Here is a 13,247-nt window from a genome sequence, read left to right on the forward strand (position 1 = left end):
ATGTTATATATAATTATAGAATATATAATTGTAGTTCAGTTACTTTAATAATTAAAAAACTAATTTTTTTTTTTATATTAATTTCGTATTCATTTATTTATTTTTAAATAATTACACGACACTAACACTGTAACTATATATTTATTTATTTATTGATATAATTTACTAACGCAGAAAAGAAAGGCCACTCAACTCCCACCACATATCCCATTCCAATCGGCAATTTCCCACTTCTCTCTCGCAATTCCCCTGTATTCGCTTTGTCTTTCGTCTCCTCTATCTGTCTCCTAAAGTGGCATCTCTGCAATTGTTAATCGTGATTTCTACGGTGCAACAAATACGCTGTTATACGACGCCATACGGCTGTTGCAATGGCGATTTCGGATATGCTTGAAAGCACGGGCACCACAGCCGCTACCACCACCACCACCAGTATCCCTCACACCGGCTCTGATCTTCGGAAACGGCCTGCCGCTACCCCCGCCGTTATCAGAGAAGTCTCCGATTGTACTTCCAAGACGAAGGATTTCGAGTCCGATGACTCGGCTAGAGAATCCGTCACCTACTCCGGCAGCGAAGATTCGTTGTTAGGGAAGAGCTGCGAGGACGACAGGAATCACACTGGAGCTGCAAATGAGTCGGAAAATCGTACGACTGCTGTAAACGACGGAGGTGAGAAGATTGCGAACGTTCAGGATCGGGGAACGGATTTCACTGCGGCGAAATTCTCGTATCGGCCATCTGCTCCTGCTCATCGGAGAATAAAGGAGAGCCCTCTTAGCTCCGACTTAATCTTCAAACAGGTAAGGTCCAGCTGCTTTATCCGCTTTTCACTTAGGTTTCGTTTGGATATTGAGTTGAGTTGAGTTCTTTATAAATAGCAATGAGTTGAGATGGTGGAATGATTTTTATGGAGCCTATTTAAGATGAATTTAGAAGTATTTAGATGTTAAGATGAGATTATATATATTTATGAAAAGTTAAAAAATATTGTGAATTCTGTATGTAAAAATGTGTTGAGTTGAAAAATATTATAAGTCTTATTTGTAAAAAAGTTTTGAGTTAGATAATGTGATTTGGGAGTTGATATTTGGATGTTAGACTTAACTTAAAATTAGACTGAAATGATCTCACTTTATGAATAGCTGAGTTGATCTCAGCATGTTCCAACGGCCAAACGGAGCCTTAAAAGCATATATTGTTGATCAGAGGTTAGACTGCCTGGGTTAAAGTCGGTAATTTTTTCCCTTTCAACTCTGGGGCGAGTAAAGTATAATATAACCAGAGTTGTGTTTGGAATAAACAGCTGAGTTTTTTTTCATCGAATTTCGTCCATGTTTTTTGGTAATTGAACGGCATGAATGTAACTCGCTCTTTTAGTCGGTAATTGATTTATTTTAACTGATACTGCCCTATTTAACTTCTATTCTGCGGTGGTTTGATTTTCATGTGGTGGAGTTACGCTAGGCAATGTTTAGATTGATACAAAATTAGCTTTAGGATGTAAACTGAGTGAGATGCCGTTTCTCAAGGAGCTGTTAACAATAAACTATGTTTTGTTTAGATCATGTTGTATTAAAACTTTGCGATGCAATGCTAATTCTGTTGTTTTAATTTTCATGCAGAGTCACGCGGGGCTCTTTAATCTCTGTATAGTAGTGCTTGTTGCTGTAAACAGCCGACTAATCATTGAGAATCTTATGAAGGTTCATGTTTCTCCGAATTTTGGAAACCTTAACTGAATGGTGGTTACATCGTTAACTTGTGCATGATCACATGAGCATTCCCCTGCATTCACCTTTTAATCATGCCAAGTTTTGTTTTAAAAAAAATATATGAATTATTCTTTTGGGGAGCGAGGGGCCTTTTAGAGTCCATAATCTTGATGGCTACTTATTACTGTCTTTGCAGTATGGTTGGTTAATTAGGACTGGCTTTTGGTTTAGTTCGAGATCATTGAGAGATTGGCCCCTTCTTATGTGTTGGTAATGATTCCTTTACTTTTGTTTCATTCCTACTCTGACATTGGATTAATTATTGCACATTTCGTTTGGGTTTGATCTGGTCCAATGAGCATCTGACCCAGAATGCATCGTTCCTTATGCTTCTATTGCAGTCTTACCCTCCCGATATTCCCACTTGCTGCCTTTACAGTGGAAAAGTTAGTGCAACAGAAGTATATCTCTGAACCTGTAAGTTATTCAAGTTTCAGAGCTGAAAATCAACAGCCTTTCTTACTTTACAATGAAAATTAATTGTGGCCTTGAGATCTTTTTGCCATTTGGATAGTTGGGGTTGAATCTCATATAGTGCCAGTTGCAGAGTTGGTATTTGAAATCCTTCCGAGAGAATAACAAGTTGAACTACTGGTATCCTTAAAAGTTGACTTTTATTCATAATTGCAGGTTGCTGTTTTACAGCATGTAATCATTACCACAGCTTCAGTTTTGTACCCAGTTTTTGTTATACTGAGGTGTTTTCTTTTTCCTTTCATGTTTCATGTTATCTAATATTTCATTTAGATTTTGGTATTTACTTTTTAGTCTTGTAATACCCTTTTGGAAAGTATGACTGTATCCGTTTGAACAATGCTGAAGAATAATACTCGTGTTTTGTTATATGGATGCTCAACTTTTTGCTACTTAGAATTAATGTTTAGAAAAAACACACTTTGTACCTCCAAACTATCACCCCCAGTTGTTATGTAGCATCCAGACTACCCCTTCTGACACTGCACCATCAGACATTACCACAGGGGTGACACTTGGGAGTGCGCAGAGTATCTTTTATTTTCTTTATTCAATAAATTGTGCATGTAAAATATTCTCCTTGGTTACTTCATTGACAAGTAGACATGTTGAAGTTTCTTAATTCATTTATGACTTTAAACCATGCAGGTGTGACTCTGCTGTTTTATCGGGCGTTGTGTTGATGCTCTTTGCTTGCATCGTATGGCTAAAATTGGTATCTTATGTACACACAAACTATGATATGAGAGCGCTTACCAAATCAATTGAAAAGGTAAATGATATTCCCTTGAAATTCTTATAGATAACTAGTACAGACAAGTTTCCTTCTAGAAAAATATTCGATTGAACAAAGGAGACAAAAAATCATGTTAATCTTTATGCCTAAATGAAGTTCTTTAGGTTTCTTCCTGAAACTTGATGTGAAGGAAATTTCATGCTATATATATGTTTTTTATAACTGGGTAATTGAGAAAAATTGGTCAGAAGCTATGCAAGTGTCACCACAGCAATCACTGGTTCCTTTATTTTAATAACAGGTTAATTACATTTTCCTCTCATAAACTACCACTTTTTTCTCACTTAAATTATCCCATTCGTTAAAATCATTAATATGAATGGAAATATGTATTAAAAACAAAAATACCCTTAACATTAAAACTGAGGCCCCGTATGGCAGCACAACATATCTCAAGTATTCTCAATTTTTCTCAGATATTTTCTTTCTAAGCATCACTTAAACGCAAAACACTTTTTAATTTCAAATCTTCAATTATTTCATCTAATTATTACCTAATCATTACAACTTTCCCAAACTCCCAAACAAAACACAAAAAACAATACTACTTTTTTAAATTTCAAAACAAAAATAATATTAAAAAATAATATTCAAACAACTTTTTAACTTTATAATATTTTTATTCAACTTTTTCACTTTCATTTCCCAAAATCCAATAAAACATCTTAACTCAAACTATTTCACTATTATTCACAGATATATTGAGATATTCTAAGTATCCAAATGGGCCCCAAGTCTTTTAACATTAAATCACCGTTAAAGTTAATAGTGATTTTTAATGGGTAGTTATAGGGTTTGAGTTTGCCAAGTCAGAGTTTTAAGTGCATGTGAGAATGGGATGGTAGTTCATGAGGGGAAAATGTGAGTAACAATTTATTAACTCATCACCACACTTTATCAAGACTTGGAAGCACATTATGAGTGTTCTTCAGTAGAACAAAAAACCATACCACTCCATTCTCACTATATATATTCCATTTGTTAAAAGAACCATCATTGATGTGGATGGAAATGTGTATAAAAAGACTAAAATATAATTTGTAAGAAGACAAATATATTCTTAACATTAAAACTAAACTCTTTTTATAGAAATATTTATAAAATAATTCAATTGAAGTTAATGGTGATTTTTTAGGGATAACTTTAGGATTCAAGTTTTATAAGCGCAAGTGAGAATAGGGTGGTAGTTCATGAAGTGAAAATGTGAGCAACCCCTTATAAATACGTCATTGCAACTTTGTCAAATGTACATTATGAGTGTTCTTCATTAGAATAAAAATCAAGTTGGGGTTCATTTCTCCCTTTCCTTTTTTTCTGCAATGGATGTAATCTCTGTGAAATCTTTGTGATGGGTGATGCATGAATGTCTATTTTCTTTTATTCACTGAAGCCTGTTTTGATGTTAGGAGGATGTCCTGCCCAGTTCTCTGAATCCGGATCATCCTCACAATGTTAGCTTTAAGAGTTTAACTTACTTCATGGTTGCCCCAACCTTATGTTACCAGGTAATTGCACTCAATGATTTCTGTTGCATTCCTCATCGTATACCAATGCACAGCTTGATCCATTTTAGCATATCTCTTTCATAATATATACTTTCCTTCTAACTTTCTGGAGTATGTGCCATCAGTACAAGTCATTTTCTTTTGTTATTCAAATTCTCCTACAAGTTGTATGGGTATGGATGTCTTTGAGCATCTGGGTATCGTGCATTGTTTGATCTGTTTGACATTCTGCAAATCTTAAGATGCTGCCACACATGGGATTTTTTTTTTTTTTAAATGCGTGCTGGTTGTGGTTTGACACGCTTTTGGTTTTTACTGCTTCATTTCATGTTGTCTTCTTGAAATCACACTTTCGCATGTTTGTGAGCTGAGAAGGCTGCATTTGTGTGCTGATCTTGACTTCAGTAAATTTATGTGTAGTATTGATGGCACATCTTATTTGATTCCCTTTTTTCCCTATAATGTTTAGGATTCTATTTAAGTGATCTTCTATGTGACAGACCCTACAACTCAAGTACTGTATTGTGAAACTTGACCTTTCTGAAATCAGACAGTCAAATGATCAAATCATTAAAACGAATCCAATTAAATTTGAATTGTTATATGCACATTTTTTAGGGAGGTTATGTAAGTTATCTGGGGTTTGGTTAACTAGACACTTTGACTGTTTTGAAATTGGTTATGAAATTTTTGAACCTAGACCGACCAAAAATCAAGTTTGTGCGTTGGTTTGGGTCAATTCTCAGGTTTAGCTTAGAGTTCTAGGCTAGCAAATGTTCACACTATTTCACCTTCTATAATTGGGTATAGTCAAGTGATTTCTCCATAAAATTTGTTTCTGTATTTGCAATTGTAAGAAATTCTCTAGTTCTAAAGTATGTCTTTGTTTTCTGGGTGTTTGAAGTTCTCGTGAATTTGAATTTGTGTTCTTTGACCTTCATATTGATGTATTGTCACTGTAGCCATGCTATCCTCGTACGCCAGGCATTCGAAAGGGTTGGGTGGTTCGTCAACTTTTGAAGTTGATAATATTTACAGGAGTCATGGGGTTCATAATAGAACAAGTAAGTTGCTGTTTGTAATTGAAAAACTAGATTTCCTTGTTCGTTAGAACATATGGTGGAGATGATCTGACTTGACTTCATTGGTATAATGCTGCAGTATATCAATCCTATTGTCAAGAATTCACAGCACCCTTGAAAGGGAACCTTTTATATGCCATAGAGAGGGTTTTGAAGCTGTCAGTGCCAAATTTATACGTGTGGCTTTGCATGTTCTACTGCTTCTTTCACCTCTGGTTTGTCTACTCTCTTTTTTTTCCAAAGGCATATATTTCTTATGATCTTTTAAAAGCTTTTTCCAGTAATTATGAATATTTTCACTTGACCTTTTGGTTTAGCTATGTGATAAAGACTGAGTTATTGCATAAAATTTATAGTATTTTGAGGTAATCGCTCTGGATAATTTTTCTCTCCTTTTTATTTTGTTGCAGAAAATTTTCTCATCAACTTAGTGTTAGGCTTCTTTCTGTAGCATTATGTATATAATAGATTGAGTTTCTGTAATTCAGGGGCCGGTCTCCAACTGTTCTAATTAATTGGAGAATTCTGGACTTTCAGATCTTTTTGCATAGAAATTACATTTTTTTTAAGGAATTTGCTTTTTTGGAGGAAATATGTCTTCCCTCTTTTATATGCCTTATATCAAAATCAAGACAAGATTTACACATAGAGAAGCTTTTTACTTCTGAGAATCATGTTATTTTGATATAATCAAATGCTTAGGCGTGGGCTGCAATTTTTTAGGTTAAATATACTGGCTGAACTTCTTCGATTTGGTGATCGTGAGTTTTACAAAGATTGGTGGAATGCTAAAACAGTTGAAGAGGTAGGTCTTATATCTTGCAATATGTAGCCCTTGGGGTCATTTTTTCAACATGCTATGCTGACAACATTGTGTTTGTTGCATAAATCTTGGGATTCTGTGGTTGTCATCAGTATTGGAGAATGTGGAATATGGTAAGTTTCTTTTCTCAAATTTAGATTTTGTGTGATTAGTTTCTTAGGTAGGTTATCACATTTTTCTTTATTGGGCTCTTCTTTCTATTCTACTATGTGCACCCCAATAGGCTTTAGATCTTGAATTCTATACCAAGTCATGATGCTCTTGTTTTGATTTCATATTTAGGGCGGTATGGTATTGACTTGAAGGAAAGAAACTGAAACTAATACTTGAATTCATGTTACATATTCTATGATAGACAAACAGATTGTAGCGTTTGGATGATGTAGAAACAGTGAAACATAAGTTTAGTACATTCATGGGAGGAACTATTTGCAAGTGGTTTTGTATTTTCTGTTTCATTATTTTTTGACTGAGGTTATTATACTGGCTTCCTAATGTACAAGCACACTAAAGAAAAGGAACTGTATTGCTGATCGTGTTTGTTTTCATTTCAGCCTGTTCATAAATGGATGGTTCGCCATATCTATTTTCCATGCCTACGGAATGGGATATCTAAGGTAATACCAATCTAACCAAAGATTGTAAGCGGTGGTAGATTAATGCATCTTTTTTACTACCTTGTTGGGTTTAATGTATGTCATCCTTGTAAATTTTTTTATCGCAATATATTGTACAAGAGTTGTTTAAGGAAATATATGATAGTAGCTCTGTTATGTGCCCATGCTAAGGAGATGCACAGTTTCACTTCTAGTTACCACAATGGCATTCCATCAGATGTGGTTGATCATGTTATCAGTTACCCCACATTTTCCCAGTTATTTCTTTCAAGGAAGTCTATAGATACATCCTTTAATGTGAATTAGCCTTCATTGTTGATCTTTTTTCTTTTAACATTAACATCTCCTAATAACCCACAAGGGTTGGCTCAATTGGTAAGGGCCTAAGTCCTAGAGGTATTCTCCCTCCAAGTCTAAGATTCGAACCCTTGGGTGCAAACATTTTCTAGGGGCCACGTTTGGTGAAAAGCTGATGATTTACCTAAGTCGTGTGACGAGTACGCATTACACGGGTCCAGGGTTTAACTTGGTTAAAGACGTGTTTCCACAGCCTCTGGGATTCCTCATCAAAAAGAGAAAAACTTTAGCATCTCTTTATATTCACATAATTAAATTATTATTATACAGATTTTTTAATGCTTAAAGATAATTAAGAATGTTTATATTCTGACCTCAGTTCTTCTCAACTTCAATAGAGATAGTGACCATGGAATGAAATTATGAAAATCATTGGCTTCATTGGCAGTATTGTTTATGGCCAAGGCTTTAATAACATTCTTCAGATTAATTTAGTTGGCTCGGTCCCACCTTTAATGACTCAATAATCTTGTTCTCTTATTTGTTTGTGATTCAGGGAGTGGCCAGTCTAATCGCCTTCCTTGTGTCTGCCGTATTCCATGAGGTAACGATGCCTTTTGTTTCCATCTGTTCCTAGTTTGTGTTTTCAATGACAATTCTATCTTTCAGCCCCTTGTGGTAGTAGAAACTGAATAGAATATGTTCTTTAATCTTTATATATTACAATTTACCACAGTTGTCAGCTAGCATATTCAAGGGATGATTAGGGTTTTGCTCCTGTCTTTGATGTTTATATTGTTGGGCAGCGTAAGAGCAAACTTTTCCTTAAAGTACATGCACACCCAAAGGTCAAGTCTTTGGTGTAAATTTATGTTTTCTAGAGTTTTATATTCATGGGAAAAAGGAAGAGGGAGGGGAAGGTTGGAGCTGTACATTATATTTGACTCATTGGTTAAGCATAAATTTGAGGTAGGTCATACCATAAACGCATCAAAAACCATAATAGGATATTGCATGCCAAACCAAGAGAGCTGCTTTCATCCAGTAAATCTATAATCAGAAATTTTGCTGTGTGTTCAATAGCAAGCATCTGGTAGTAATACAGATCCTGACATTGACCACAATCTTCAAGGGAGCACTCATCCTATATTTCTTGTTTGGTTTGTCAGATTTATATTGGTGTATTTATAAAAAAACATGTTTTGAGAAAGGAGTAGATCAACGTTAAAAATAGTGGCATTGAATGAGAGAGAAGGATGGAATGATGTTGCATTGTCACAATATGACCGTTCACATCTTAGTTATCAAAAAATAAAATATACATATAGAAATTGCGGTAGCCAAAATGTTGGAGCTAGAATGTTCCTCAGGGTGATCTGCCACAAGAACCACAACTTCAAAGTCATTTGAATGTGACTTTCCATGTTGGCTTTGCCCATCTATATACGTTCATGCTCTCTCTCTTCATGGTCAAAGAAGCCTTTTATAGAAAAAGTAATCAAAATTTACTGTTATACCTATCAAAAAAAGAGAAGTTATGCTTATATATCTGCCTCAATCGAAATCCTTAAAAATGATTTGTTGTTTCATAAATGTAGTGCTTCAAGCATGTCTACTTATGTTGGAACTTAATTTTGTTTTATTCCTCTGCAGTTGTGCATTGCTGTTCCTTGCCATATGTTCAAGCTGTGGGCTTTTATTGGCATTATGTTTCAGGTGAAATTTTTTTTTCCTTTTTCCACAGAATTATCCTACACCCGAAAAAAGAAGAATATTGATTGCGGTTTTCATAGTTAGGCATGTGCTATTTATTACAGCAAAGATTATATCTGGACATGAGGTTAATGATAATTGCCGTTCCTTCTCAATAGGTTCCCTTGGTTCTGATCACTAATTACCTGCAAAATAAGTTCAGAAACTCCATGGTACGTATCAGTTTTCACGCATAATAATTTTATTCAACCTTACGCAGCACTGAATTTCTTATGCCATTCAAATTGGTTTACTACATTAATATTTCCCTGGTTTGTGCTAATCTTTTATACCAGGTGGGAAATATGATCTTCTGGTTCATTTTCTGTATTCTGGGTCAACCCATGTGTGTGCTTCTATACTACCACGACTTGATGAACCGAAAAGGGCAGACTGAATAAACTATCAACTAACCCCTTTCACTCTGGAAGTAAAGTTGCTGTAGATATGGTGCTTCCATTGTTTTCCCAAGGGTAACATGATTTTTCATGCAGCATCCCACTGATCCGGGTTTGATTTCATTCATTCATTTCTGCTTCCATGCCGGGGCCATTTCGTCATGTGCCATATACTTGTTCCTCCTGAATGAAGTCCTGATAAATTGAACTGGTCTAGGTGCAATTTTGATGCTCAATGCTCTAGCAATAATTAGTGCCACAATTGTAGTAATGACTTAATTTGTTCACAATATAAATGATTCAGATTGGAAAATGTTGATAGTCTAAGGTTTATGTCTTCTGTCTTCTCTATTTTTTGTACTTCTAGAAATGCCTAAACATGAAACCTAGATAATTGGTAATTCTAGGTTTAACTGCTTGAACATTTAAGATTTGATCATTAGATGGATGAAAAATAGGACCTGGCAATATCATAATGGTTGGATCTTAAAGGAAGTGGTAATTAAAGGGGAGCGGTAAAAATAATAAACTTTTTGATAGTTAGGTAGTCAATTTGGAAGGAAAAATATAGAAATGATATTTGTAGTTATAGATTGTTTAAGTGTCGTTTACTCCTTTTAAAAAAATTAAGTAAATATAGAATTCACATAAAAAATTAATATTTTAATAGATTTATATATTTTTCAAAAAGAGTGCGCGATACTTATACAATTTATAATTTTATCCAGTACTACTCTAATACAAGTTTTGTTATAGGTAGTCACTTTTGTGTATTTTTTACATATTTCACTGATGTGATTGGTCAAAATAGTTATTTTAGATTGAATAAAATTTTTGTTTATTCAATGCTCTAGGCTGGAATTAACTTAACTCCACTGCTCTTTTTTCCAACAAAAAAATGGAAAAATGGACCTTTTGAGATCAAAATATGTTGTAAAAAATAAAATAAAATAAAAACACAAACAATCTGTAAATCGAAATCGAAACCAATTTCTTGAGAATTAACTTGAAGTTTGAAGTTCGAATTGCAATCTGTTGAGTTGAATGCTGACTTGTTTGATCATTTTGATTCCTTTTTCACGACTTTCCATTCCCACTCAGACCTCCATTTTCCAGAGTCCTCGAGTTCGTTATTTAGTGACTACTGTTGCTACTTTTTTCAAAGTTGATATTGATGCTTTCTGAAGGAGCCTCGAACTTTTGACTTCTACCAGAAAGCTTTCACTTTAAGCAAATTATATTACATAACTATTTTCTTTTTTAAAATTAAAAAAAAATAACTTTTTGATACTTTAATTATTATGACCCTATACAATACTTTTAAATTAGGATATATTCCGAGTAACGTAGCGGTTTCAGTCTAACCCTTTTATAATTACAAAATTTAAGTTGTGTTTAGATGTTGAACTTACTTCAGTTGAGTTGAATTTTTTATAAATAGTTATAAATTAAATAATAAAAAGAATTATGTGAGACTCATCTAAACTGAATTTAAAATGTGTTTAGATATTAAGATGAGTTTAATACTTTTATAAGAAATTGAAAAAGATTATAGATTTACATATAAAAATGTTTTTAATTAAAAAGATTGTAAATATTATGTATAAAAAAGTTTTAAATTAGGATAATTTTATTAATTTAAAAATTAAGATATTAAACTTGACTTAAAATCAGCGCATGTTTATGATCTGAAATTGATTTAAATCCCACACCCCCAAGAAGGTGGGTCTTTCAATGTATGGTTAATACATCCCATTCCCAATTAGACTTTTTATTTGATCATGTGCTTATCACGTGGCATGTATTACGTGGTTAAATCTCACTGGTCCTTCCAGTTCTACGCGAAGGTGTTCCTGGCAGCAAATAAATAAATAAAAATATAAATAGAAAAGCCTTCACTTTCTATCTTTTTTTGTCTTTCTTTCATTGCTATCATCATCACCACCGACGCTGACAGAATTGTTGTCAGCGCCTCCTACCGAATCCATCGCAAGAATAGGCCGATGTTCCGAACTTCCATTCTCTGAAGACAATAGTTTTTTAAAAGGTTTTCAGAGATACAAAAGAAAAACAGATCCATTTGGGAAACCAAAACCATGGAAGATTTCAGATCCAATTCGGTTGCAGATGGAAGGATGCAGATGGAGAGCTACGGTAGTGGTGGTGGTGGGGTGGGACCCACTACATCTGGGTTCAACAGTATGCAAGATCTCAGGTGCTACAGTGCTTCATACGCAACCTCGGCGCAAACAAACCAAACCCAGGTCGGAAATGATGCCAAGTTCAAGAAGGGAAAGTCCACAAATGGGTCGATCTCGAATAGCTGGAGTTTCAATGATCCGGAGTTGCAGAGGAAGAAGAGGGTCGCTAGCTATAAGGTATATACGGTGGAAGGGAAGGTCAAAGGGTCGCTGAGAAAGACCTTTAGGTGGCTTAAGGACAGGTACTCCAGGGTTTTGGAGGGGTGGTAGTAAGAAAGAAGAAATTTCTTTTGCAGGTTTTGGGTGCTTGTCTTGTTTTCTAAGGCTGTTCAATTCGACTTGGTGTACTGTGTATGTCTTTGAATGGAATGTTGCGTATATTTATAGGTATGAGGTTTTATGGATTCGAAATGTTGGGACTTTTGCCTTTTTCGATGAATAATGTTGGGTATGGTTTGTATATTATGCAATTTATTTATACCAATTTGGAAAAGCCTTCTCGATTAGTGTATGTTTCTATATATGTGTTGGGATTGATATGCAAAAGTGAATGAATATAAGCAATGTGAAAGTAAAAGCCTGCGTTTAGTCCTTGAATTGGCCATAAGAAAGTTGTTGGGATTCTGAGTAAATTAGATGGTCCAATTTTAAAACGACATAAACATTATATGGATCTAATAATTCGTACTGTCGACTCGCAAGATCTTTGGACAATGTGATGCTTTCTTTGTCTTTGCTTTGTATTATTTGGTCAAAACATTAGAGAAAAATTCGATTTTGTTGTGTTTACCACAGATGTAGCATTAGATATGCTTTGCCTCTGTTTATGGAGATGGAGAGGCTTTAGTTATCTTAATTAATGGAGGGGCTTTTGGATTAGGCTTTTATTTTAGTAGAGATGTTCTGGATTGCCTTGATTTATTTTGGTCTTAGATAGACATCCTCGTTCCCAATTACGTGTGTACACACTTATCTTCAGTCCTTGTTTTGAAGAGTGATGGGGGGCAACTTTAACTGCACCGTTTGGATAATGAAATGAGTTGAGAGTTGAATATTGTTATAATATTATTTTTTAATATTATTATTATTTTAAAATTTAAAAAAATTAAATTATTTTTTGTATTGTGTGGAAATTTAAAAATATTATAATGATGAAATGAGATGAAACCCTTTTCCTATCCAAAAAGAAGTCTCATCTCAAAGATGTTCAATTTACTCGTTTTAACTTTTCTTTCTGAGTGGAGTGATAAATTCATTGACAACAAAATGGGAACAAATAGGCATGCAATAGGAACACCAAATTATCACCAATAAATTTATCATTTTGAAGCTGATTAAATTGAGATCTTTTCTAGGCCTAGTAGTTTAGTTACGCAGTTCAAATAAGATGAGATGAGATGTTTTGTTGAAAGTTGAATAAACTATTATTATAATATTATTTTTTAATATTATTTTGATTTTGAGATTTAAAAAATTTGAATTGTTTATTATATTTTATATGAAAATTTAAAAAAATTGTAATAATTA

The 13,247-nt window shown here is 34.1% G+C and overlaps 2 protein-coding genes across 2 annotated transcripts; both read left to right on the forward strand.

Annotated features, from left to right (window-relative positions):
* The first annotated feature begins 184 nt into the window (after nucleotides 1–184).
* On the forward strand, nucleotides 185–9,855 carry LOC121250833 (diacylglycerol O-acyltransferase 1-like). The gene is given in 17 exon segments (XM_041150064.1): nucleotides 185–803; nucleotides 1,626–1,706; nucleotides 1,912–1,985; nucleotides 2,117–2,192; nucleotides 2,406–2,473; nucleotides 2,898–3,021; nucleotides 4,452–4,550; nucleotides 5,513–5,614; nucleotides 5,712–5,745; nucleotides 5,748–5,847; nucleotides 6,356–6,437; nucleotides 6,548–6,568; nucleotides 7,010–7,072; nucleotides 7,926–7,973; nucleotides 9,023–9,085; nucleotides 9,241–9,294; nucleotides 9,418–9,855. Coding segments are annotated over 17 exon segments (1,626 nt in total). The 5' UTR covers nucleotides 185–371; the 3' UTR covers nucleotides 9,523–9,855.
* Nucleotides 9,856–11,422: 1,567 nt separating this feature from the next.
* On the forward strand, nucleotides 11,423–12,213 carry LOC121251229. The gene has a single exon (XM_041150592.1). The coding sequence runs from the start codon at nucleotides 11,616–11,618 to the stop codon at nucleotides 11,988–11,990; it is 375 nt and encodes a 124-aa protein (XP_041006526.1). The 5' UTR covers nucleotides 11,423–11,615; the 3' UTR covers nucleotides 11,991–12,213.
* The last annotated feature ends 1,034 nt before the right edge of the window (nucleotides 12,214–13,247 follow it).

Source organism: Juglans microcarpa x Juglans regia, chromosome 2D (genome assembly GCF_004785595.1).
Source record: "Juglans microcarpa x Juglans regia isolate MS1-56 chromosome 2D, Jm3101_v1.0, whole genome shotgun sequence".
Classification (NCBI taxonomy): Eukaryota; Viridiplantae; Streptophyta; class Magnoliopsida; order Fagales; family Juglandaceae; genus Juglans; species Juglans microcarpa x Juglans regia.

Excerpts from the sequence above, each read along its gene's own strand:
- LOC121251229 (XM_041150592.1), top strand. The coding sequence starts at position 11,616 with ATGGAAGATTTCAGATCCAATTCGGTTGCAGATGGAAGGATGCAGATG.